This window comes from Liolophura sinensis, chromosome 13 (genome assembly GCF_032854445.1).
Source record: "Liolophura sinensis isolate JHLJ2023 chromosome 13, CUHK_Ljap_v2, whole genome shotgun sequence".
In the NCBI taxonomy this organism is placed as follows: domain Eukaryota; kingdom Metazoa; phylum Mollusca; class Polyplacophora; order Chitonida; family Chitonidae; genus Liolophura; species Liolophura sinensis.
The window spans coordinates 12,127,643-12,151,909 of record NC_088307.1 but is presented as its reverse complement, the minus strand read 5'-3'; the positions used below and the strand labels follow the sequence as shown (position 1 = coordinate 12,151,909).

The 24,267-nt window shown below is 40.0% G+C and overlaps 1 protein-coding gene across 1 annotated transcript; it reads right to left on the bottom strand.

Moving 5' to 3' along the window:
• Window positions 1–1,304: 1,304 nt before the first annotated feature.
• Window positions 1,305–23,586, bottom strand: LOC135480867 (uncharacterized). The gene is made up of 17 exons (XM_064760796.1): window positions 23,484–23,586; window positions 21,169–21,446; window positions 19,762–19,916; window positions 18,911–19,151; window positions 17,436–17,541; window positions 16,954–17,050; window positions 15,487–15,582; window positions 11,370–11,454; window positions 8,460–8,519; window positions 7,435–7,611; window positions 7,174–7,312; window positions 5,300–5,408; window positions 3,785–3,857; window positions 2,854–3,006; window positions 2,461–2,591; window positions 1,812–1,999; window positions 1,305–1,384 (listed from the first exon to the last, which is right to left on the bottom strand). Exons 1-17 carry the CDS (start codon window positions 23,584–23,586, stop codon window positions 1,305–1,307), a joined length of 2,271 nt encoding a protein of 756 aa, XP_064616866.1.
• Between the last annotated feature and the right edge of the window lie 681 nt (window positions 23,587–24,267).

Genomic DNA, 24,267 nt, shown 5'->3' with positions numbered 1-24,267 from the left:
GCTCCCAAACTTAAGAAACTGCTAACAAAGGCACGGTTTACTACCAGCTTAATAGAAAGCAGTTATACAACTTCTATGTGTGGAGACCCACGATGCATATGCTATAAACATTTAATAACAAGCAGTCATTTTTTGTTTCATGCTACCAATTTTAACTTCCGTATTAACGTTAATATGAATTGTAAATCTACTTTATGTTTTAACCTGTTCTAACTGTAACGAAGTTACATAGGCGAAACCTGTGATTCAGTAAGGAATGAATGTAGGGTACATAGGAAACAAATTAACACGTCACGTTTACAGAATTTACCTGTAACCAAACATATCGCATCATGCGGCCGTAACCTACACGGTGGGCCCAAGTTCCACATAATGCCCTTCTTTGAATTACCAGTAATTAACGCTCAAACAAGAGAAATGAAAGAACTACTTCATTCATAGATTTAAATCTGAACTTAACAGAGAAAACAGAGATAATCTCCCTGAATGGTTAATCCCCTGGGCAAGTTTGAACTATATGTAAGTTAGGACTGATCACCATGGCTTAATCTACCTGCATGTATATATAGCTGTCGCAAGATATGTTGAAATAAAAAAAAAACTGTGAAGAACTGTCATGATTCGGCGAAACTAGTAAGCTAAATCAACAAGTTGAGTTTGTCATGTTTCTTCTAAAGTATATATGGGCGGTAGGGGGGGGGGGGGGGGGGTGCGCGCGCGCGAGTATGTGTGTGCGTGTGTGCGCGCGCGCGTGCGTGGGTGTGTGTGTGAATGTACCGCTTTCAGTGACTTACATGCAATTAAGTACATAATAAAAAACAAAATTTCGCAAGGCAAATTTGTGTTCGTAAAATATTACTTCATGTAGAATTTTGCTTTTACCTTTTGACTAGTTTCAGGTCTGTAAATGATATTAGAACAATTTATTTTCCTAAAATATTGTGGCTGCTTTATCTTGCTGATTAAAATCCTGTGTCACGTGAAGAATGTTTTGGATGGAAATTCTGCTGATTTTTCGCAACATCCGGTTTCCTCCACCCACAAAATTGACTGCAACAGATAACTGCAGTTATATAAACAGCCTTGCATTAAAAAAAATGTACTGTGGTACAACTGCAGAAGTGGCAGTGCCTATATGCGTCACTTCCGTTTTATAAGTTAGTTAATCAGTCTTTCATATTAAATCCTGATTTAAGTGTGCCCGGGACGTGCCTTCATGAAACTAAGATCCAGAAACAACTGAAACCAAGTCATCTAATTGTTGGTCTTGCCCTTTAAGGCGCTGCAATACAAGCCACCGGCTCCTACAACGGTGGCCAATGGAATGACACGTCAGTGGCCACTATACCTCCACTAGGGCCAAGGAAAAGCGAGTGGAGAGCACCTTTAATCACAAACACATATCAAACATGTTGGATTATTATGGTGTATGTATAGATTCTGTGGACCAGAACTGATAAAAATATGATTCCTAAACCAACATGATACTTGATGTTTTTTTTCCGAACAAACAAGACGTACACATCACAACACTCCAATTTTTCACAGACATCTTGTATAGTGATTGTATTTGAGGTTAAAGTAAATTTGCCCCTGTTTTCTACTGCGCAACCCGTAGGACGATGTAATATTTGGTTGGTTGAGATCGATATTTTTATTTTCATATTTATATATTATATTTAAAAATATATTAGTTCACATTTTTAGTGTAGAGTGAACAAGGAAGTCAAAATCAAGGGATAAAACAATAGAATGAAATTAATATTATAGATTCTTGCACAGTTTTGCGTTCAAATACAACGTTGCAATACCACTCGCTCCAATCCTACAGGTTATCGATGCTACGTGTTCATCGACCAAGAAAAACAAAGTCACATCTTCATCGGTTGACCCCTTTACTGTAACCGTAATATCAGAGCCGTATGACACATCGAGCAAGCGCTGTGACGACACAGGGACCCATTTGCTGATTTCACCGAGAATTACCACTTGCGATTTTCTGTTAAAACAGAGAAGACAAAGGAATTCAGCATATCACGTGATGTCTACTCCAAAGAAAGTAACTCCGTGCTTGCTTTGTACTTTTTGTTTCTTCTAGAATTTACTAAAACCTAGCAAGAAAAGCCACAAAACATAACACGCTATATAAAGAAAGAGGGGAAATTTCCTCATTTGTCGGCAAAAGATTGGTTCTAAAACAGTACGGTGGTTATGGAATACTACAAACTACTAATTTTTCTATTTATTCTATAATTACATATGTAAGAATTGTATGTTGCATGTGCAATCCTTAATTTTGCACATCTTTTAAAACATCTGTTGTAAACAAATCTCTGTAAAACAAGACAAATGTGTAATTTACACCATATATACCTAAACAGCTTTACCACAACGGAATGGTTAAACTCTGGTTTTAGAACATTTACAGAAGTAGCTCATTGATCAGATGAGTGCACCTACCCAACTTTCAGAACAGGTGATGTATACAGCAAGCAGAACTCCACCGTCGAGCAGTTTTTAAGTAGATAAGGTGATGATTGGTTGAAAGGCATCACGTGGTCATATTCCCGATGCGAATAAATCATTGTCGTCTGTAATTAGGGGGTGTAAATATGAATGTCCATGGGAATGACACAGGTTGTATCACTATGGTAAAACGCTTTTAGGACGAGTTAAACTGAGGATTTACGGCCATTTCCACAGTGACATATATTTTGCATGTTTGAAACCTAATTGAAGTTATCCAAAAATTGGGTTAAATATTCTTTTTCTTTATTTATAAGCCAAATAAAAACTTTTCAAGACAACTTTTTCAAAATTAAGTTTTAAAATATTGCCCTAAAATTACGTTACCATGTTCTGATTTCGAAATCCTGCTGCTTCCGGTGTAATAGAAAATGGCCTTTGAAGATCTGCTGCAAGAATTATCCCAAAAAACAAACCGGAAACAATGGAGTATGTGGACCACACTTCTCCTTCCGGTCCAATATCACCACCAAAAGCCGCCTACAACAATTAAAATTTAACAGGCTATCTAAATTACCAAAGAAGCCAGGTAAACAAAACGATTATCTTTACCACATCTGCAGATTTTCTCCCATCAAACTGATCGCCGAGACATCGCTTTTCATTGTTTCATTGCCGAAAGACTAAATTGATTATTATCGTACTTTGAAATAAAGGTTTTGATTTCTAGACAGATTACATTACTCTTGAGATGACAGTGCAAGTCGTAAGTGTGATGTATAGTGTAATGACTAAAAATGTCTGTGATGACGTTCATCATGTAGAATAAGATCGCAACAGTGGATATGAGAACATTTGTGACAAAAGCGCAACTGAGGTACATTTTTATTATACCACCATAGATCTCGATCTAGGTACTAATTTCATTCATTCGCCCAAAACATTCCTTACGCCTTTCCATCATTATTGGAAACTGTTAAGTGATTCTCTTTGCATGAGCCCGTCCTTTGCATGAACCCGCTATTTGCATGAAACATCCCTTTGCACGAATCCACCCTTTGCATGAACCCGTCCTTTGCATAAATCGTCTCTGATTGGCTGACAAATCAGATAGGATTTCCCGCAGCCTTGTTTAAGCTTGAATAAATACGCCACTCCAAAAATTAAGCTTGGGCTAGGTAAAGTCTTGCTTCTCACAACAGTTAAAACGGTTAACAATTAAATTCAGAAATAAGGCGGAAGCAGCGACAGCTGGATTTGATCATGCGACAGATTGGATGAATCAGTTTTTTTTTTAGAATCTAAAAGCATTAATTACCTGAATAATCTGACTGTTAATCGCCCTTGCTGGTTTAGAGGGTTTGAGAATGAGTCCGTCTTCATTACAACATCTGTTGAATATAAAAACGTAAAATTTTACATTTTGTCACGAATGTCCGCACATTGTAAGAAGGTCGAGTTTAGCCCCCCCCCCCCCTTTCCCTACTGGAGGTACTTGTTGGTGCACTTGCTCACAGTTTAGCTGCAATCATGCGGTCGAGCCAGCTCTCTCTGATTTACTTCTTTCTCGTCTGTTGGTAGACCCAGGCTCAATCCTGAGGTGGGGTCACATCTAAAACCTTAAAATAGGGGAAGTTGTAACTTCCTTGCCTGGCGTTCAGCATACAGGGCATAGTGAAGGACTTGTTGACTTGCATCAGAATAATGACTGCTTATTTTCCTTCGGGAAGTCATCTCAGTGAAGCAGCATTAGATGAAAGAATGCTTGAAAACTCTCCTGCAACAAGGAGGCATATTATGCACAAAAGTCGCGCACCATCCAGGTTGAGGTTGAATGTTTGAGCTACAGAACGGTGTTGCTCCATCTCTTTCAAACATAAAAACCGATTAAACTCTTTCTTGTACTGTTAGTTTATTAGCCATAATTAACTGTTATAGAGAGAAAATAAATTTAAAATCAGTATTAAATCTGAAACACGTGAAAAAAATGAAAATCAGGATGGCGCACGACTTCTGGGACACCCTGTATATCCTGTGGACTCCTTCGTCGACAGGACTTAAAAACTGTTATTTGTTTATTTATTTATTTGATTGGTGTTTTACGCCCTACTCAAGAATAGTTCACTCATACGACGGCGGCCAGAATTATGGTGGGTGGAAATTGGGCAGAGCCCGGGCAAAACCCACGACCATTCGCAGGTTGCTGGCAAACCTTCCCACTTACGGCCGGAGAGGAAGCCAGCTTGAGCTGGAGTTGAACTCACAGCGACTGCATTGGCGAGATGCTCCTGTGTCATTACGCTGCGTTAGCGCGCTAACCCACTGAGCCACGGAGGACCCTGAAAAATTATTAAGTACCACGTTAAACCCCAAGCAAATGCTCACTCTCTGCGGTTGCCATAAACCTGACTATCTCTGAACCAATGAACAGCTTAGAGGACAGGCACCTACATGTGTTTGTATTTCACAGAAATAGAAACAATCAAAATCAGTTGCCATAAAATAAAATATTTATTTTAAAGAAAAGTTCTTCTTGGGCACTAAATTTAACCAGTTTTGAAATACAATTTGGCCAGTTTTAAAATAAACATTGACCATTTTTTAAAAAATAAAACTACTAACTTCTTTTGAAAAAAGAGTTATCAATTGTGAAAAAAGGGCATTTAAATGGGTAATTATTTCTATTTCAAAATTGGCGAGCATCGATTAGTCAAAACTGGCGAAAAAGTGGAAATTACTTTCCAGAATCGTAAATTTTTGTATTTTAAAAGTACTATTTATTTCAAAAATGGTTTTTATTTCAAAAATGGTGTCTACAAGGGCAAAACCGTACCTCATGAGAAGGGACTTGTTAGTGCCCCCAATCATGTCACTAGGTCCTACTGGCCCCGTACTTAGGGTGGTGACCACAGCCTGCAGGGCGGGGAATGGCTCCGACATACCTGCACGAAATGTATTCACATATATAATTAAAGGATACAGAAAATCAAACCACCTCGCCCCCTCTTCCACCTCCCTCTTAATTTTTGTTCTTTGTTATGTAATGACATTCCTAATGACATCTGATAAATTCCTGTTAGCATCAATTCCTGTTTTGCCTGTGAGGTGTAGGGTTGGATGAGGTTTAAGTTGCTTCTATTTAAGCATTAACATGAATGAAACCATAACGGATGTAAACTGACAACAAACCGTGTTTACACCGTGACTATATGCCCACTGTCATTGGCATTAGCATCCTGTAAAATGGTTATAATTAAGGAATGCAATGCAAATTAATTCAGTCCTTAAGAGTTCATAAAAGTTTTAAACTCAAAAGTTTATGAGCTGTAGTGGCTCGTTAACGATTACGAGGGCGCCAAGGGATGTAGAACCGATGCCGACTGGCTGACAAAAGAGACAGGAATTTCCTGAGTTAAACCCTATTGCCTTGGACATGCTGGAATAAATGTGTCCTGCCTAACATTTAACTTCATTGGCCTGAGTTATCTCTAACACTACCCAGTCAGCGGGAATTCTGTATGTTCTTTATGGCACGATGTTGGTTCTCTTGTTGCTTTCTCGTTGAACGATAGTCAGTGGATGGTTTCAGTATTTTTAAAGGAAAAGAAAAATTTTAAAATGGCACTATAGGCTAAAAATAGCATAGTTTTTCTATATTGTGGTGCTTGCTGCATAATTTTGCGATTTTTCTTCGCTATATACGTAAAGCCTGAAAACCTAAATCGCATAGTCCATCACGCCCTCCATCTCTAACTCCCTGTAATTTATGCTGGAGGTTTGTGAGACTCAATTGTGACTCAATGAGAGTCGCTAAAACTGCCGGCTTGTTCGTATAAACTCGGAATCTACGTCCAAAATTCAGTCAAGCGGAAAACTGTCCTGTTCGCTACCTTCTGGGAAAAAGCGTTCTACCGGAAATGTACGAACTGCACTTCGGCGATTTTCGACGGCAATCCTCCTAACACAGAAGAATGCAGGGGAATGCATACTCTTTTAATTGGTATTTGTGTGGTATTTAAATTTTTTTCTCCTTTCAGCCCGCTGAACCCGGTGCTGGCTTAGTTGTTGGTTATTCGAACAACTAACCTGCTGCTGTGTTATTTTTTAGTTATTCAAATAACTGATTTCGAATAAGTAACCCGCTGTTGGTTAGTTATTAGTTATTCGAATAAATATCTCGTTGCTGGCTAGTTATTATTTATTGAAATAACTAACCCGCTGCTGAGTTAGTTATTAGTTATTCGAATAACTAATAACTAACCCGCTGCTAACTTCAGTCTCCCCGTACCTTCCCACGTACGACAGGAGAGGGAGCCAGCAAGAGCTTGACTTCAACACACTTCAGCGATCGCATTGGTCAGAGGCTCCTGGACCATTTTGTGTCGCGCTGGTTGCGGAAGCACCGGTAGTCATCCAACAAACAGAATAAATCCATGACTGTTTTCAATATTTTTGACTAAAATATCAGATTCCTTGACTGTGAAGTTGATGGTAAAGGGTATTTGTTATCTGGTTGTAGTTTAATGCCACCCCAAGCTTAAGTATTTCTTACTCATCCGACGGCAACAGCCTTAAACGATGTCAGTGTGATACAAAACTCAGGCCAAATCTTTGCCCAGAACTTGTTTCATTTGTTTTTTTTTTTGTTTTTTGTCAGAGCCTTCACTTGCCACGAAGGCATTTCAGTTCGGATAAGATAAAGCTCACCATATGGACTTCCGGGTTGATTCGTCGTTGTCCAGAAGGTATCTTTAAATGGCGCAATGTTGACGGCTTCGGCAAATATGGAAGATATCCCGATCTTCCATTGTCCATTCCCAGGTCTGTAATCGTCGCTGACACGAGCCTGTAAACGGACAGACAAAACACTTGCTCGTTTAAACAACCTCAAACAGCCTTTAGTTGCATAGGTCGAAAAATGTAAGACAAAAGCTTCTATATGATTATGGAGCGCCATGTAATACTTACCATGGTCACAGCGGGTATCTCTAGAGTTTGCAATGCCTGTCGAGGATAAGACATGCAGTAAAGGATGGAAATCCCGTGTTTTCTCGCGGCGTTTCCCATCTGTAAGAGCCACAGCCTTCCAAGGTCAAGGTCGGTGAGCATCGCCTCTAAACCTTCAAATTCGTTGTGCAACCAATCCTGTAGAATAATAACTATTATTGTTTTAAAAATACATATGTTATATGGGGACCGGTTTTTTATGCAATGAAATTTACCACAGCTGAAACATAGTGCAATTTTGAGAGATGAAATAAAAATATTCTCTGAAAGGTGGTAAGTCTAAATATACGTTGAATAAAAAATCTGGTTTTAATGTTTCTCGAGAAAGCTCTACATCAGCAGTCTTGGCGGCGTTCTTTCTCAGTTCCGTTGTTGAAACAAGGCAACAAAATGAAGCTGTGATGTATTTGCGCTTCGGCAGTGGTTTTGAGAAACCATTGACGGCTTGCCAAAAGTTTGTTTTTGTTATGACCCAATGACATACTGTATCTGATATACAAAACAATATTTAATGATGGGCCTTGACGATTTGTAGATAGATCGTGATTTTAAAGAAAAAGGTGGAATTCTTGTCGTTTTATACACAGGACATGGATGTTTCAAATGGTTTCGAGGAATAAGACGCACGCGCATTTCGAAGCTGCAGCCCCAATATTAAAAAAAACAAGAACATGATGTCCAAAAGAAAAACAAGAACGTGTACGTTTACCATCCTTCGAAAAGCAAGTACGTTGTAGGATCGAATCCAGCAACCTCTGGTTCCTCTGCTTTTTATCTGTTTTTTGAGTTGATATCTCGTTCTATGATTTTAATTGTTACAAAAGCATGTCGAATAGAGTTTGCACAAAGTGATCGTAGCCATAGTTTCTTGTAACTACAATAGCGACACATGTTAGAACCATATTTTGCCGTGAAAACCTGCTTCGGGTCAACTAAGATTACAATCGCTGTGTATTAGAGGCCTCAGGTGAAGTTAGTTTACTGACCTGTTCGTACAAAATCAATCCCCACTCTCGTGCACGCGTGAAGAGATAATCCCAAAATGCCTGTAACGCAAAGAAGTGTATTTGTAAGGAGCAAACATATAGTTGACTGGCTAGGTCTTAAAGCCTTAAATTTTACGTTGTAATGAGTAACCTTCCCCGCCTAATGTGATTTGGACCAAAGTTGTTTGAGCGTATTGTTTATTCGCTTGTCCTACCATGACGGTTTTTTTAGGCAAACTGATAATGTATTACTCACTTACTGTGAAAGAGGAATCCTCAGTACAGCTTGGACCCAGATAGTTATTGCACTGGAAATTACTTTAATCGGTGGCAACGTGAATTTTGAAGAAAACTTGTCAGTTTTAAGTAATAAACCTGAAGTTCTTTCTTCTTCTTTTTGGCACCGAAAAACTGTGAAATATATTGTTATGTATGACTATTTAACGTTTTCATGTACTGTTAGTCTGCAGACCTTTGTGTTAAGCATAACAGGCCCTGTTATATATGTACAGCCCTGACCGGATGGAAAGCACCTTGTTCAATGCTTCGTTTACTTTATTGGCTGTTCATTGGCTGTTAATTCTGTGTTTAAAAACAGTTGAATCCACCTGGAACGTATATAAGCCGTGTTTTCTGTGCAGAGTGGAGGTATTTTTGCTGCATCCACTGGGAGCCAGGAGAGTGTGCGACGCTCTCGTATCGAGTCCATTATTTTGATATGAGCTGGTGATGCCAGTTTCATTTGGGAGGACAGATTTTTATGCCGGCACCGTTTGTGTACCACTGATGTCTGGTTTATGTGAATTTCTGCGGAAGTCCCGTTTATTGGTGTTCGGATCTTTATTATGATTATACAGTGTTGGCTGTGTAGTTTGTTTAACACGCTGACCTCACCTGACCGACAAGGTCGTCAAGGACTCTAAACTGAAGTTTTCAGTTTTGCAAAGGACGTTCGTTCTGCCACAAGGTGACATTACTCTACGTCTCTGAACGGCTCGTTTGTGAGTTTCTGCGGGAGCTGTGACTGATCTGAAGTGGATTATACCTCCATGCCTGTATTTACCCTGTGTTGTGCTCTGCGGGTGTGACGTCATTCAAAGGCTTGACTGTTCCAGTTCTGTGTAACCTGTGTACTGTGTTCGCGTTCGCTAACCTAGCGAAGTGCCTGACTGGGACAATTTGTGACTTGTGTGAATTGTGTGTTTATCCCATGGCCTTTACGTTGGATCTCCTGGAATATGTTCCTTGGGATGCAAAGGTGAACTGGAAACTTTTAAAGACCGGTAATACTGATGTGTATGTTTTTTTATGTTGTTGTTGTTGAACTGTCTGTAAAACTGTACGTCTCATTTTGTATATATAAAGCATTGTTTACATTGTAATATTGAGTCACTGAGTCTGTTTTCTGTTGCTGTTTTCAATACCGTAACAATATCATACAGTTTTTCTAACAATGATTAGGAAAGGCATCACACGGCTTCTAATAACAATGCAGAAAGGCATCACATAGCCTTCTAATTACAATCGATATAGGCATCACATGGCTTTCTGATAACAATGGGGATAGGCATCTCACAGCTTTCTCATAACTATGGCGAAAGGCATCACACGACTTTCTGATAACAATGGGGTGAGGTTTTTTCTACAGCAACGAGGAAAGGGATAAGCTGCTTTTAAACAGCTATCAAGGAATGGCCACGAGTAACTGTTTACAGCAACTGGGAAAGGCATCACATGGTTTTATCATTACAAAGGGGAATGGTAGCAAATAGCTTAATACAACGAATAGGGAAAGGCATGCGTTACGTGTGACGGAACAATGGGCGAAAAGCCATGTATAGTTATTTATACTCTAATGGGGAAAGGCATAATGTAGTTTTCTTGTGATAATGGGGAAAGGCACACATTGCTTTCTAAAAACGATGAGGAAATGCCACCCATAGCTGTCTACAACAATGGGGAACGACATTACAAAATGTCTTAGGACACTCGCGTTAGACATCAGGGGCAACAGGAAGTGCCCTGAGTAAACCATCGACCTTTGTAAGGTACGGGATGAATATCCCGATTTTACATCGCAGCCAAGCCAGCGAGAACCAGCTAACCTTCTCGGCCACAAGTGAGTGAGTGAATGCTTGGGGTTTAACGTCGTACTTAACAATTTTTCAGTCGTACGACGACGAAGGAGTTCTCTGGGTACCTGTTCGTGTAATGTGCCTCCTTGTTGCAGGACGGATTTCCACCGCTCTTGGATTTCACTGAGACGACTTACAGGAGGCAGTAAGTCGCCCCGCCCGAGCCATTATACTGATACGGGTGAACAAGTCGCTGCACTATCCCCTTAATGCTGAACACCAAGCGAGGAAGCTACAATTTTCCTTTGAAGTCTTAGGTGCGACTCGACCGAGGATTGATTCCGGATCTACCACTCCCGAAGCGGACGTTCTACAAACGGTGCTATCGGGGCCCGTCACCTCCGCCACGACTGAAAAAGTGATGGCCTTCTATGCAGATGTGGGAGAGTGGGTTAACACGCCAGCGCGGAGCAATAACCCATGAGCCTCTGACCAGTGCGGTCGCGGTGAGTTCAAGTCCAACTGATGCAGGGTTCTCCGGCCATACATAGGAAGGTCTGCGAGCAATGTGCGGATGATCTTGGCTTTCCCCCAAGCCCTGTCTGGATTCCCCCCACCATAACGCTGACCGCCGTCGAAAAAGTGAAATATACTTGAGTACGGCGTAAAACACCAATCAAATAAAGAAATAAAACAGTCAGAGATGGACAACTGCTGATATGGCATGCACAGCATATCCATTTTCAGAAAAGAACACGCAACAGATATATTTATCTATTAACGTGTCTGGGTATTACGGCTTCAAGTGTTGCTAAACGTCGCTCATATCACTTACCTCTTCTACAGGAACTGACTTGAGAGTCTCCACAGTGAACTGGAATTGCCCGCCATTTTGTTTGGCGTATTTGGTCAAGCTTGACCTATATAGGATCATATAGTAAAAAAAATATACAAACTGGGTCTAAAAGGGCATGACCTATATAGGATCATATAGAAGGGCATGACCTATATAGGATAATATAGAAGGGCATGACCTATATTGGGTCATATAAAAGGACATGACTTATACAGGATCATATAGAAGGGCATGACCTATATAAGATCATATAAAAGGGCATGACTTATACAGGATCATATAGAAGGGCATGACCTATATAGGATCATATAGAAGGGCATGACCTATATAGGATGATATAGAAGGGCATGACCAGGAAAGTACTATACAAAGCGAGATGACAGAAAAGATGATCCTAATGGAAGAGGTAGAAAACCAACAAAAAAGTTTCTAACCATTAGGAGCTGGGTTCTGTATCACATACAGTAACGTCACAACACAAAAAATTATTTGTGTCATGCCATGCATGTTAAAGATATGTTTTCCATTGATCAAGAAAGAGATCATAACACAAAAAGTTACTTGTGTCATGCCATTCATGTTAAAGATATGTTTTCCATTGATTTAGAAATACACATTAAAGGGGATGGTGTCAAGTTGGTGAATAGTATGTTTATTGTATCTATTGCTTTATCGATAAATTATTATTTGATTTGATCGGTTATTGCCTTCAAAAAGCGAGAAAAAATGTATAGACTAATGTAACGCGGAGCGGCGAGAACAAGAATACATGACCCATGTACGGTCACATGCCACAACGCATGCGCATCATTAAAAAAAAAACACCCCATGTCCGTTCATGATAACAACAACAACAAAAAATTCAACAACAACCGTAGTAGCGTACGGCCATAGAGCTGCTCGTCACAGCTAAGAGGTGTTAATTCCACAGTTATGGGTGCCAGATTACATCATTACCAGCATCATGTTTTGTAATTGGCTGGGAAAAGTTTCATAATTACCGGTGTAAATTTTTTATAATCACCAGTGTACAGTTTTATAATTACCAGTGTACAGTTTTATAATTACCAGTGTACAGTTTTATAATCACCAGTGTACAGTTTTATAATTACCAGTGTACAGTTTTATAATCACCAGTGTACAGTTTTATAATTACCAGTGTACAGTTTTATAATCACCAGTGTACAGTTTTATAATTACCAGTGTAAAGTTTTATAATTACCAGTGTAAAATTTTATAATTACCAGTGTAAACCTTTGCGATTACCAGTGAAAATTTTTCTTATTACCTGTAAAAATTTTTGTAATTACCCATGAAAAGTTTTGTAATTACTGGAGAAAAGTTTTGTAATTACCAGTATCTGTTATGAGCTCCTGCCGGCCATCCGGTCATGTTATACATGTATCTGCAGAACAAAAGAATAAAAGAAAAAAGAAAAGCTTTATGTACTGTTGTCACAGTGCAATGAAGAGCAAATGAATAAATGAACGCAAGTCATTCAATATATCTGCAGTCAAACGGAAGTCACCCTTAGGGTGTACTTTTTTTGTAAGCACAGTTACTTTCCAAGAGGCATTGTGTGTAGATTTGAGACGGAGTTACTGTTCTTTGCATCAAAGCCATGTTGTGCGTACACCTGGTGGTGATATGTCTTTGTTTTACAATGGAGTCATTTCTACTTCATAGCTTTATAAAATTTAATCAGGTATGCTGTGCTTCTGGGGTCTTTTATGTTGTTGAAATTACAGGTGGCAGAACCGTCCGAATGCTGTTTATACCCAGTATATATATATATATATATATATATATATATATATATATATATATATATATATAACAAAGCACATAACGCCAATGCGTGGGAGGGGAGCCCTAACTCTAACTGTACTAGGCATAAAACACGGAAAAATATTCCAGTCTCAAGCAAACGACTCTCGTCCTAAAGCTGAGACACGCAGCTTTACATTTATATATAAATCGACAAATAAACATTCATTTTTCTTGGCTGTAACATGCCTGAAATTCGTAAGTTTGTAGGTGTTGGTTTAGACGGTCAAATCCGGTAACAAGGGAAAAGAGCGTCAAGCGACAGTTCTGGGTTGATTTCTCAGCAATGAAAGCCGATGGAGCCACCATATTTCTCCTGTCGACTAAGTAAGACGTTTTTTTTTTAATAAAGCACTTTTCAATACTTTGTTTCCTTACACTCTACCGAAGTTATACGGCTTATTCTGACCTTCACTCCACAATCTACCTTGCATGTGGCCATAATTTTTAAGCCACTGCGGCAGTAAAAGCTATTCTGATTGATGTCAGACAATGCCAGACTGGTATGCGGCCAATCAGAGCGAAGCGTTTTGCTGTGACCTGATTGTTCTGTTACTAAAACCTGAGACTAAACAAAAAAACAAAATAAAAAGACCACAAACTTAGGGTTTTCGTGCAGCCCAGGAAAAGCAGGTTCCTTTGTGGATTCATACATCAGCTATCATCTTTCGAACAAACGTTGTTTGGTTGAGATTGGAATATTGTTCCATATCTTATGCTCTTTATGTAAAGTTAGGGCTTATGTCCCAGCCATTGAAGTCATGTTCCTTGTTATACAAATGTATGTTAGGCATAAACAGCGTTTGGACGATTCTGCTATCTATGATTCAAATGCTGCCTGGAGATACGTCACAAATGATGGTAACCAAATTTTAACACCAAAAACCGTTTTACACAAAAAAACTAAGAAAGCATATAAATACGAAATTATACCGGAATCATGTAAAGAGAAGTAGTCAACAGTTTTCAGTGATGTTGGAAAGACACAGAATATGTCTCATGCGAATGTATTATACCTCTATCCAATGTTAGGCAGTGTGTTATACCTACTAGCCAAGGGTGCCGTTTCGTTCACAATCTTTCACAACGATTGTAGATCTGACAACTACGTCACAAATACATTGGTTTCATCCAAACCCAGAAAATGAATGTTTTTGACAGCTAAATATTTATTTATTTATTTGATTGGTGTTTTTCGCCATACTCAAGAATATTTCATTTATACGACGGCTATCAGCATTATGATGGGAGGAAACCGGCCAGAGCCCAAGGGCAAACCACGATCATCCGCACATGTAAACAAGTCGGCCTATTAACAACGCTGAAGTAAATTTGTTATGGTACTGGCATAAAGTCTGTAATCTATAATGTCATAAAAGACCACAATTAAACTACTGTAATCTTTTTTAAAACCATACATACTAAAAATAAGTGTTCTTTTACGTAATAAACATGCGACATCTACAGTGTAAACATATCACGTGTTTACTATAGTAAGCACTTTTGCACTTAATAACATGTAATATAATGTTTACTAGAGTATCTATGTTTGCTGAAAATATCCACCATATTATTATATAGGCCTAAACATTTCACATGTTTACAATAACAGTTTTTTTGTGTGTGTGTGAACTTAGGAAACGTTATCGGTCTGGCATGTGGTTTTGGCATTAGGTAAAGCAAAATGTACTTACAGCGCTCGGGTTCGCACATCTACAATGAGATGTGTACGTTTGGAACGCAATTTATATACTTGTAACCACGCCGCACCACACGCTGTATACCGCGCGCCACAACGTCATAAACTAGAACACTACTTGTTATATACAACCATCTCCATTGTATGTGGCCGTTCGACGTCATTTTTAACCAATCATTTGCCAGTACATTCGTTTGTCCATTTGTTGTCTATTTCCTAGATGGCTTCCTCGTCTCTGACCTAAGACGATCTTTTCTCTGAAAAACTTTCTCTGAACGACCAGCATTGCAGTGCAGTCACTGTGACTATAAATTTCATGATTCAGAGGTAAAACGTAATATGCATGCAAATATACGCCGCACAAAATTTATATACAATATGATATGTATGTGCATACATGCCACAAGACCGTGAGCCATTCGTTCACAGCAGTTTTAGAGAGTATTTGTGCATTTCAAGTTTTATGCACACAAGGTGACTTGATCGATACACAGATCGATTCACATCTATCACAATGTGCAAAACTGCTTAAACAGTACCGGAAGAGTTTGACATGCTAAAGTAGCTTACTGTAATCCGTGCGGAAAAACGTCAGCCATGGGTTCCCACAGTATATCTCCACCGGCCGGACCCTTGTAGTACCACCAGGAGTCGTACTGAACATACCTAAGGCATGGGACAAAACTGCTTGATCAATATTCTGGGTACAAATACAACTGGCCCAGCACTCCTCATAAACGTTGTTAATGCTTTACTTAACCATGTCAACAAACACGTTTTTCTTAAATAATAATGTGTTTATAATAATGTGTTTATCATAATATTTATTTATTTATTTGATTGATGTTTTACGCCGTAACTCAAGAATATTTTACTTATACGACGGCGGCCAGCATTATGGTGGGAGAAAAGTTTAAGACGGGGACCTCCGTGGCTCAGTTGGTTAGCGCGCTAGCACAGTGTAATGACCCAGGAGTCTCTCACCAATGCGGTCGCTGTGGGTTCAAGTCTCATGCTCATGCTGGCTTCCTCGCCGGCCATACATGGCAAGGTCTGGCAACAACCTGCGGATGGTCGTGGGTTTCCCCCGGGTTCTGCCCGGTTTCCACCCACCATAATGCTGGCCGCCGTCGTATAAGTGAAATATTCTTGAGTACGGCGTAAAACACCAATCAAAATAAAAAAAAAAAAAAAAAAAGTTTAAGTGATCTGCTTAGCGATGCCTACTTCGTCTCTTCCCTGTAAAAGATTCACGAACGCAAATGTTAAGAGATGAATGTAACTATGTCATAGTGGTTAGTACACTAACTTAGCACAATGACCTTGGAGCATTTCACTAATGTGATCGTTGTGAGTTCAAGTCCAGCTCATGCCGACTTCCTTACGGACGCGCGTGGTGATTAATGTATGATACCAACCTGCAGATTTCCTTCGTTTTCCTCCCACTATAATGTTGACCACCGTCCCATGAAATGTTCTTCCGTACGGCGTAAACTTCAATCAAGTAAATAAATAACGCCTTGGCCATATTTACCATTGGCCATGTCCGTTTACGTATGTTTTCGGACATCTCCGACGTAAAGAATTCTGGGGCACTGATTGGATAATACTGTCACACAGTGCCACAGCCATTGTTGATTGTTGTAGATTGTTGAAACACAATGAATTTCTGCACTGCTATTTAGCACGTAATTAAATTATATCCGAATTTTGAATCGAACTGAAAACTTTTTGCCCAGTGTTACTACCCACTTCCCTGGAGGTTACCAAGGTGACAGACTGATATGTCTTCAGTTTCAGCAATAACCGCTCAAAAAATCCTAATCATTCTGAGTTAATTTTTGATATGTTGTACAGAAGAGAGCAAGCTGCGTGTGATACGATACCGTGCGAAAGTTAGAGGATATATTTATAGTTTGAAGGTTGAAGTTGACAAATTTACTACAAAAATAATAAGGAATATCATTGTGCTGATGTATAGTTAACCGTTTGACACATCTCCCACAAAATGTACGAGTTAACGCACTGTTACCTTACCTGAAGGGGAGGTTGAGACTGTCCGTGTAGGTTTTCACGTCAAGTATGGTCTCCTCGTACGTTTTGTTTTTTTCTGTGTTGTAATAATAGTATGCACCTGAGGATTCAGAGAAGATTACATCATTTATAAAAGATTATTGATTAAACATCAGTTCAGGAACATAGGCCTTCTGTTTTCAAGTAATCGTATGTTAAATGAGATTGCACAAAACTCGATAGCTCGAGCGGTAGATCAAGGCTCCATCCAGGGTCGGGTTACCTTAAAAAGAGGAGTTGCGTGTGACCATTTGTCAACTATCACAACGACTTGGCTGCCTAGTTTTACTCTTCATATTACCTATTGTCAGGAGCTCGTCAACAATCCAGTCGCTGTGAGTGCAAGTCCAGCTCTTGCTTGCTTCCTCTCCGGTTCTATTAAATATTACATTCGCGTGTTGCAGATATGCCTGTACGTTGTATCTTATTGCAATGAAGGCATTTACCTCCGTCCGTCCAGTATCCCATGTAGTTCAGAGTCAGATCGGAATGGCGATATACTCCCTCCTTATTGTACTGTGTCTTCAGCACTTCCCCCCATCCTTCGAATGCCTAAAAAAAGACGTGTAAAACACATTTCGCATTTACTCATTCGCATTTACCCAAGGGACATCCTGGCCGATTAAGCACACCAGTGTGGCGCAATGCCCGCACAGTGTGACACCAGCTCTAGCTAATGGGGTCGCGGTGAGTTCAAGTCCAGCTCAGGCTGACTTTCTCTCCGGCCGTAAGTGGGAAGGTCTGTCGGATGATCTTGGGCTTTTCCCCGGGCTTTGTCTCGTTCCCTCCCACCGTAATGCTGGCCGCCGTCTTTTAAGCGAAATATTCTTGAGTACGGCGTAAAAACACCAAGCAGGGAAATAAACAAAATAATGAAATGTACTCATATCCCTGTGCTACGAATGCCTGAAATTTTCTGAAATTTAGAAATTTTTGAAAATACACTTTAAAGATGGAAGAATGTTTATTTTGCTCATTTATACGACGGTGCTAAAGTTCCTGTTTGCTTCAGTGAATTGATGACGTCGGTAGTTGTTTGCCTATAACTCGGATGTTTAAGCAAAACACATTTGAAGCCAGGCACAGCTTTTGTTATGTAAACTTCTAATATACGGTACACATTAACTGTACACATTGCCTGCACGTTATCACACACTTCCTCATGAGGTTACAGCAATGAAAGAAGTCTTTGATTTTGTTCATCTGTTTATTTACGTTGGAATTGGTGTCGTTTTTAAATTATTAGTCATAGTCCAGTTATAATAAACCAATCCCCCTGAGATAGCTAGTAGATTTTAGTTCTGTTTTGAGTATTGAGCCCAACCCATTCGAACACCCCAGAATTTTGACCCATTGTCTGTAATCTTCTCAGACAAAAGTTGGGCACAAATATTCCTGGATTACAGGATTTTTAGTTTATCTTGCTTCTTTTGATGTGCGATTGTTTAAGGTTGTCAGATTCATTCCTAACAGATCAGGGCTCAATTACACAAAGTACATTCGTCGTAGGATAACTGTGCGTCACAGATACCCTTGTCCTATGCGCGCGATTATCATACATGTACGGCATCTTTGTGAAACTGGGCCCAGCTATTCATTTATGTGTAGGTTAGGTTTTGTTGTAGTGTAAAGATTATAGGATAACACATATTTCACTGTGTATGTATACAACTCAGATGTGTGTTTGTCTTCTGGACTAAGAGTTTCAGCCTGTATGCAATTACTAACTCGTTATTTATTTTTGGGCGGCATAATCACAAACCTCGAATAATGTCTCATACTAACATGGATGTTTTTTCGGGGGGTTGAAATAAAGCATTACTATTGGTTGTTGTAACAGTGTTAGTCGTAGTAATGTTTGCTAGTGTTCACTAGTTTTCTATGTTTTTCCTCTCTTACTCTAGAAAGTTATTGAGTATACCTTATTTATGCCTTGGTCGCTGAAGAAGATTATTGTCTCGTACACAAATCCAGCCGGAACAGAGTTAATACCTCCCATGATGCCCCAGTGAACAGCGCCACCTACTATTCCTTCGTGCCAAACAGACGCTGCCATAAATTGGTTGAAAGGTGAAATTACGACGGCGTTTCCTCTTTGATCAAAGACGGAGAGTGGACCGCCAGCAAGTCCGTCTTGGATGTCCTTTGTGAGAAGATTCCATCTAAAACAAACGATTTTAAATGCTTAATATTTTGCATTCAAAATGCATATGCAAACATTATATGACTGACTCGTCTATTACCGTCTATTTACATTACAATGATACACATACATTTACGTTTGAAAACTGAGAAAGGAAAGAAAATTAAGTGTCGCATATTTCGAAAATCACTAAAGGATGTAATACACAATGCATTAAACAATTTATATTTACAGAGTGAAACGCAAAATTTAGCTGGGGCATATTTTAGCAAATATTTTTTTTAGTTTATAGAATACATGTATATTAATAAATAAGCAAAGTAACTTTGCTTTAAGAAAAATTAACATGACTATCTCAATATTTCAACTTCAATTAGGTCATCCTCAGGAAAGATGTGAAAAAGGTGAGGCACGTTCTGATTCCGGATGATAATGAAGGTTTCACGAACCCTTACTCGGCACCTTTATTCCGAGGATGACTTAATTGCAGTAGAAATATTTAGATCTTCAAAATGTCCTTCTTCGGAATTGTCTTGCTTACTTATTATTCTAAGCTATTCACTGGATGTACTATATTCACATTTGTGTGTAAGAATGACTATCGAAGAACTGCAAATCTCCAAACTCACGACCCCATTCTTTTGTTTTCGTCTCCAAACATTTCACCCCCATACGACAGGTAGCCAAGATTTCCCGGCATGCCTTCAAGCTTGAAGCTGGGGAATCCCCCGATGACAGAATTATCGTTGAGTGCCTCCGTCATATTGGCTCCATTGACGTAACGCTTCAAGTAAGATAATTTACGATCTTAGAAATAATTCCAGCTGATAAACATCTTATTTTTCAGCTGTGTGTATACAGATGTAGATACTTTAGTAGCCACGAAATTTAGTTTATCGTACCGTGCCGTCAAATGTTAGATACCTATGTTGTGGTTTTGTAACGTGATATCACATGGTACATGTAGATACATACGTTGCCACCGTGTGGTGCTTATTAAACTTAGATGAATGTAGCAACCCATTCAAGGCAACACATGGCAGATATTTCTGTTGGCATGGCAGTAGGTTTATTGTAGCGTGACATCATATATACATGTAGATACAAACGTTGCCACCGTGTGTTGCTCATTAAACTTAGATGAATGTAGCAACCCATTCAAGGCAACACATGACAGATATTTCTATTGTAACGTGACATCACATATACATGTAGATACAAACGGTGCCACCGTGTGGTGCTTATTAAACTTAGATGAATGTAGCAACCCATTCAAGGCAACACATGACAGATATTTCTGTTGGCATGGCAGTAAGTTTATTGTAACGTGACATCACATAAGACATGTAGATACGTATGTTTCCACCTTGTTGTAGTTGGTGGACTAGGTTGAATGTAACAACCAATTCAAGGACTTCACATGATAGATAAATACTTACATGTGTGTTACCACGGTAGTTATTTTATTATAGGTTAAGATGAATATAGTTACCATGACATCAGGCGATAAATACTTACATTATGTAATTGCCATGATAGTTGTCTTATCGTAGACAAAGGTAAAGGTAGTAACCATGGCGCCACACGATATATACTTATGTCCCTATTGTACAGTTAGACTGGACTAATTGCGATTGCTTTGTGAATCAGTGCCCGGACCTAAGGTTCATGGGAACATATGCAGTGAATATGTCAGAAAAGGCATTTTATGTAACTTTACCGTAGCTCAGTAAAATGGGCTCCACATTAGGTTACTTTTATATTAACATTACTTTCTTTCGTGTTTTTAATTTTGACACCGAGCTTTAGAAATTAGAATTTAAATATAAATTTAAATATTTTTACTTGAGTCTAATACACATTTGGTAGAAACGGCCTCTGGTGTCTAGGTATCTTCAATATCCACATGTATTTAGCATGCTGCTCAACTGAGATGTCAATTTTGGCAACGACAGAACGCGAGATTTGGGAACACCAAATAGCCGGCGACGGAATTCAATTTTTCCACTGTTCAATATATTCATTTTTAAGGTTACCTGGGAAAACACTGCCATAGGTCTGGGCGGATCGACGTACTGACGGACACTAGCGATAATTTGTGCTGATCCAGCCTGGTAATGGAAGTTTGTCGAGTTCCATTTACCGAGATTGTCGAGGCCCGTCTCCTGGGTGGTCTGTGTCAGGGAGAGGGTATCGTCAAATGTAGAAAAAGGTCGCCCATCAGTTATGAAGAAGGTAGAAGCTCTATTTAACCATGGTTGGCCCCCGACGTTAACGATGTAGTAGCCGTCTTTATGTATCTCAACGCTGAAATCTGTGAGCAAAGTTAAGCAGAAGAGAATGCTTAAAATAGGCTTAATCAATCGACCAGCGAATGTGAGCTGTTCTTTCCTTCCGTCTGTACCGGAGTCCGTTTTGGATCAAAAGTTTGAACACCAGTTACCGTGGAAAGAAAAGCTATCAAATACCGTAGCCTAAGTTGGCTGAGAAACCTCCTGACTGAAAACTGCAGCCAAATTAGCGAGAGCTTGATTCGAACAAGCGACCGTGTTGGTAAAAAGCCTGGAAGTTGTGCTTTCACAGTCTAAACACGCCAGAAGGCTGTACTGCGCGGGCGATGGTGTCTTCAACACATCCAACGCACTTGTCTAGGGGAACGCAGCACTGACTGAAGTTCTATTTGATCAGGTCGTCATATTTGCAAGAAAACATTTCCTGATACTTACCCTATGAGTTAACATGAGCAGCGCAAATATCCTGGAGCCACTCACCAATGCGGTCGCTGTGAGTTCAAGTCCATCCCATGCTCCAGTCATACATGCAATGGATGGTCTGCCAGCAACCTGCGGATAGTCGTGGGTTTCCCCCGGGTTCTGCCTGGTGTCCTCCCATCATATTGCCGCCGCTGTATAAGTGAAATGTGCTCGAGTACGGCGTAAAACACCATTTCAATCCACAAGTAAGAATTAAACCGATCAACAACATACCATCTGCATCAACTCGTGTGAATGTAAATGCAGTCACGAATGCCAACATAGGCGGTAATAAGCGCAACATGTTGCACTATCTAAATGGCCAAAAAAACAAAACATACGTTTGTTCACTAAATAGGTCGATCTGTCCCGTAAGCCGAGGTGATCATATCTCCCAATGCTTGATTAGCTGCCGTCCTCCATACTGAACCCAGATAACTACAGCTGAATAGATTACTTGACCTTTAGTCTTTCATCTTTGTTTAAGTTTCTTTTCCTCCCACTGTAATGATGGAGCCTACTTCAAATCTGTAGTACGTGGAAAGGCCTAACAGCAACGTGCTGAGGATCGGGTGTTTCCACCGTGCTCTGCACGGTTTCCTCCCATCATAATACTCAAGTCCAGCTAATGCCGGCTGTCAACGCTCTGCGGATGGTCGTGGGTTTCTTGAGTCCGGTTCTCTCCAAACATAATGCTTTCCGAAGTCGTGTTGACAAAATATTCTTGAATACAGTGTAAAACACCAATCAAATAAATTAATCTCAAGCACGTCTGGCAAACCAGGCTAAAAGAGATTAATAAAACACTTTACACCTTTTATTAATTGGCTTCAACATAATTCTGTCGGGTCGCCTCACGATGGTATCATGATTGTAGCCTTTTTCGACGTCAAAAACATACATCACGGTACTTTACAGTACGGTTTTCAGTTACACAGTACCGTGCATCAGCCACATAAAACAGAAAGTGTTACACACTACCGTGCATCAGCCACATAAAACATGAAGTTACTGCTAAAAACAAATGCAGCTGTGCTCCCTAACCGTCTGATCAGCATTTTTAAAGCCTATAAACCGTCTGGGCCAGTGTTTGAGCCAGTGCTTCAACCGTCTGAGCTAATGCTTTAATCGTCTGAGCCAGAGCTAGAACTTTACTGGCTGGCCAACCGCCTTGACCGTCTGATGTGGTGCTATATCCCGTCTGAAGCAAAGCGTTAACCGTCTCAGCCAGAGCTAGAACTTTATGGGCTGGCCAACCACCTTGACTGTCTGCTGTGGTGCTTTAATCCGCCTGAAGCAGCGCTTTAACCGTCTGAGCCAGTTCTAGAACTTTACGGGCTGACCAACCGCTTTGACCATCTGATGTGGTGCTTTATCCCCTCTGAACCAGTTCTAGAACTTTACGGGCTGGCCTACCGCTTTGACCATCTGATGTGGTGCATACAACGTCTGAAGCAGCGCTTTAAACTTCTGAGCCAGAGCTAGAACTTTACCGGCTGACCAACCGCCTTGACCGTCTGATGTCGTGCTTTATCCCTTCTGAAACAGCGCTTTAACCTTCTCGGCCAGTGCATTAACGTCTGACCCAGCCCTCTTACCCGTCTGAACGACTCCATTAACCGCCTCACCAGTCCTATAACCCGTCTGAACCAGTCCATTAACCGCCTGACCCAGTCCTTGTACCCGTCTGAACGACTCCATTAACCGTCTGGCCCAATCCTTTTACCCGTCTGAACCAGCCCATTAACTGTCTGACCAAATCCTTTTACCCGTCTGACCCAATCCTTTTACCCGTCTGAACCAGCCCATTAACTGTCTGACCCAGCCCTTTTACCTGTTTGATTTTTTGTATTTCAGACGACAAATTGGAGTAGGTATTTTGGCCTTGAACAATTTCACCCGGAAAGTCTGTATAAAATCTGGATCAAAGACAGGCCCGTGGTCCGATACAGTTACTCGTACGGAGAAAACTCAACTTCATGTCGCTAAATCGAATTTCTGTTTGTTAGATTTTCACCATTTTTTAAATAATCATAAAACAACATGCTGTCAACATATGTATAAAAATACATATATATTATAACAGTGGGGGTTTAAACAACGACATTTCTGCACGATGGGAGTTTTATTTGCCCATATTCCATTTTAATGCACCAAAGTTTATTAACCCTTGCCACGATGGTACACTATAGAATGCCGACCTTGCAAATGTATCCATAAGCAGTGGTTCACGGGTTACGTAGACAAACATTAGCAAGAAGCTAGAAAACGTTCAGCAGGGGCTTGTATTCACAGCAGGTAATCCTTTTCAGTGAGGTATATTTTTAAAATCAGTGGGGTCTACGCATGCGCACCTATTTCGACCAGCACTGCTTTTCCAGA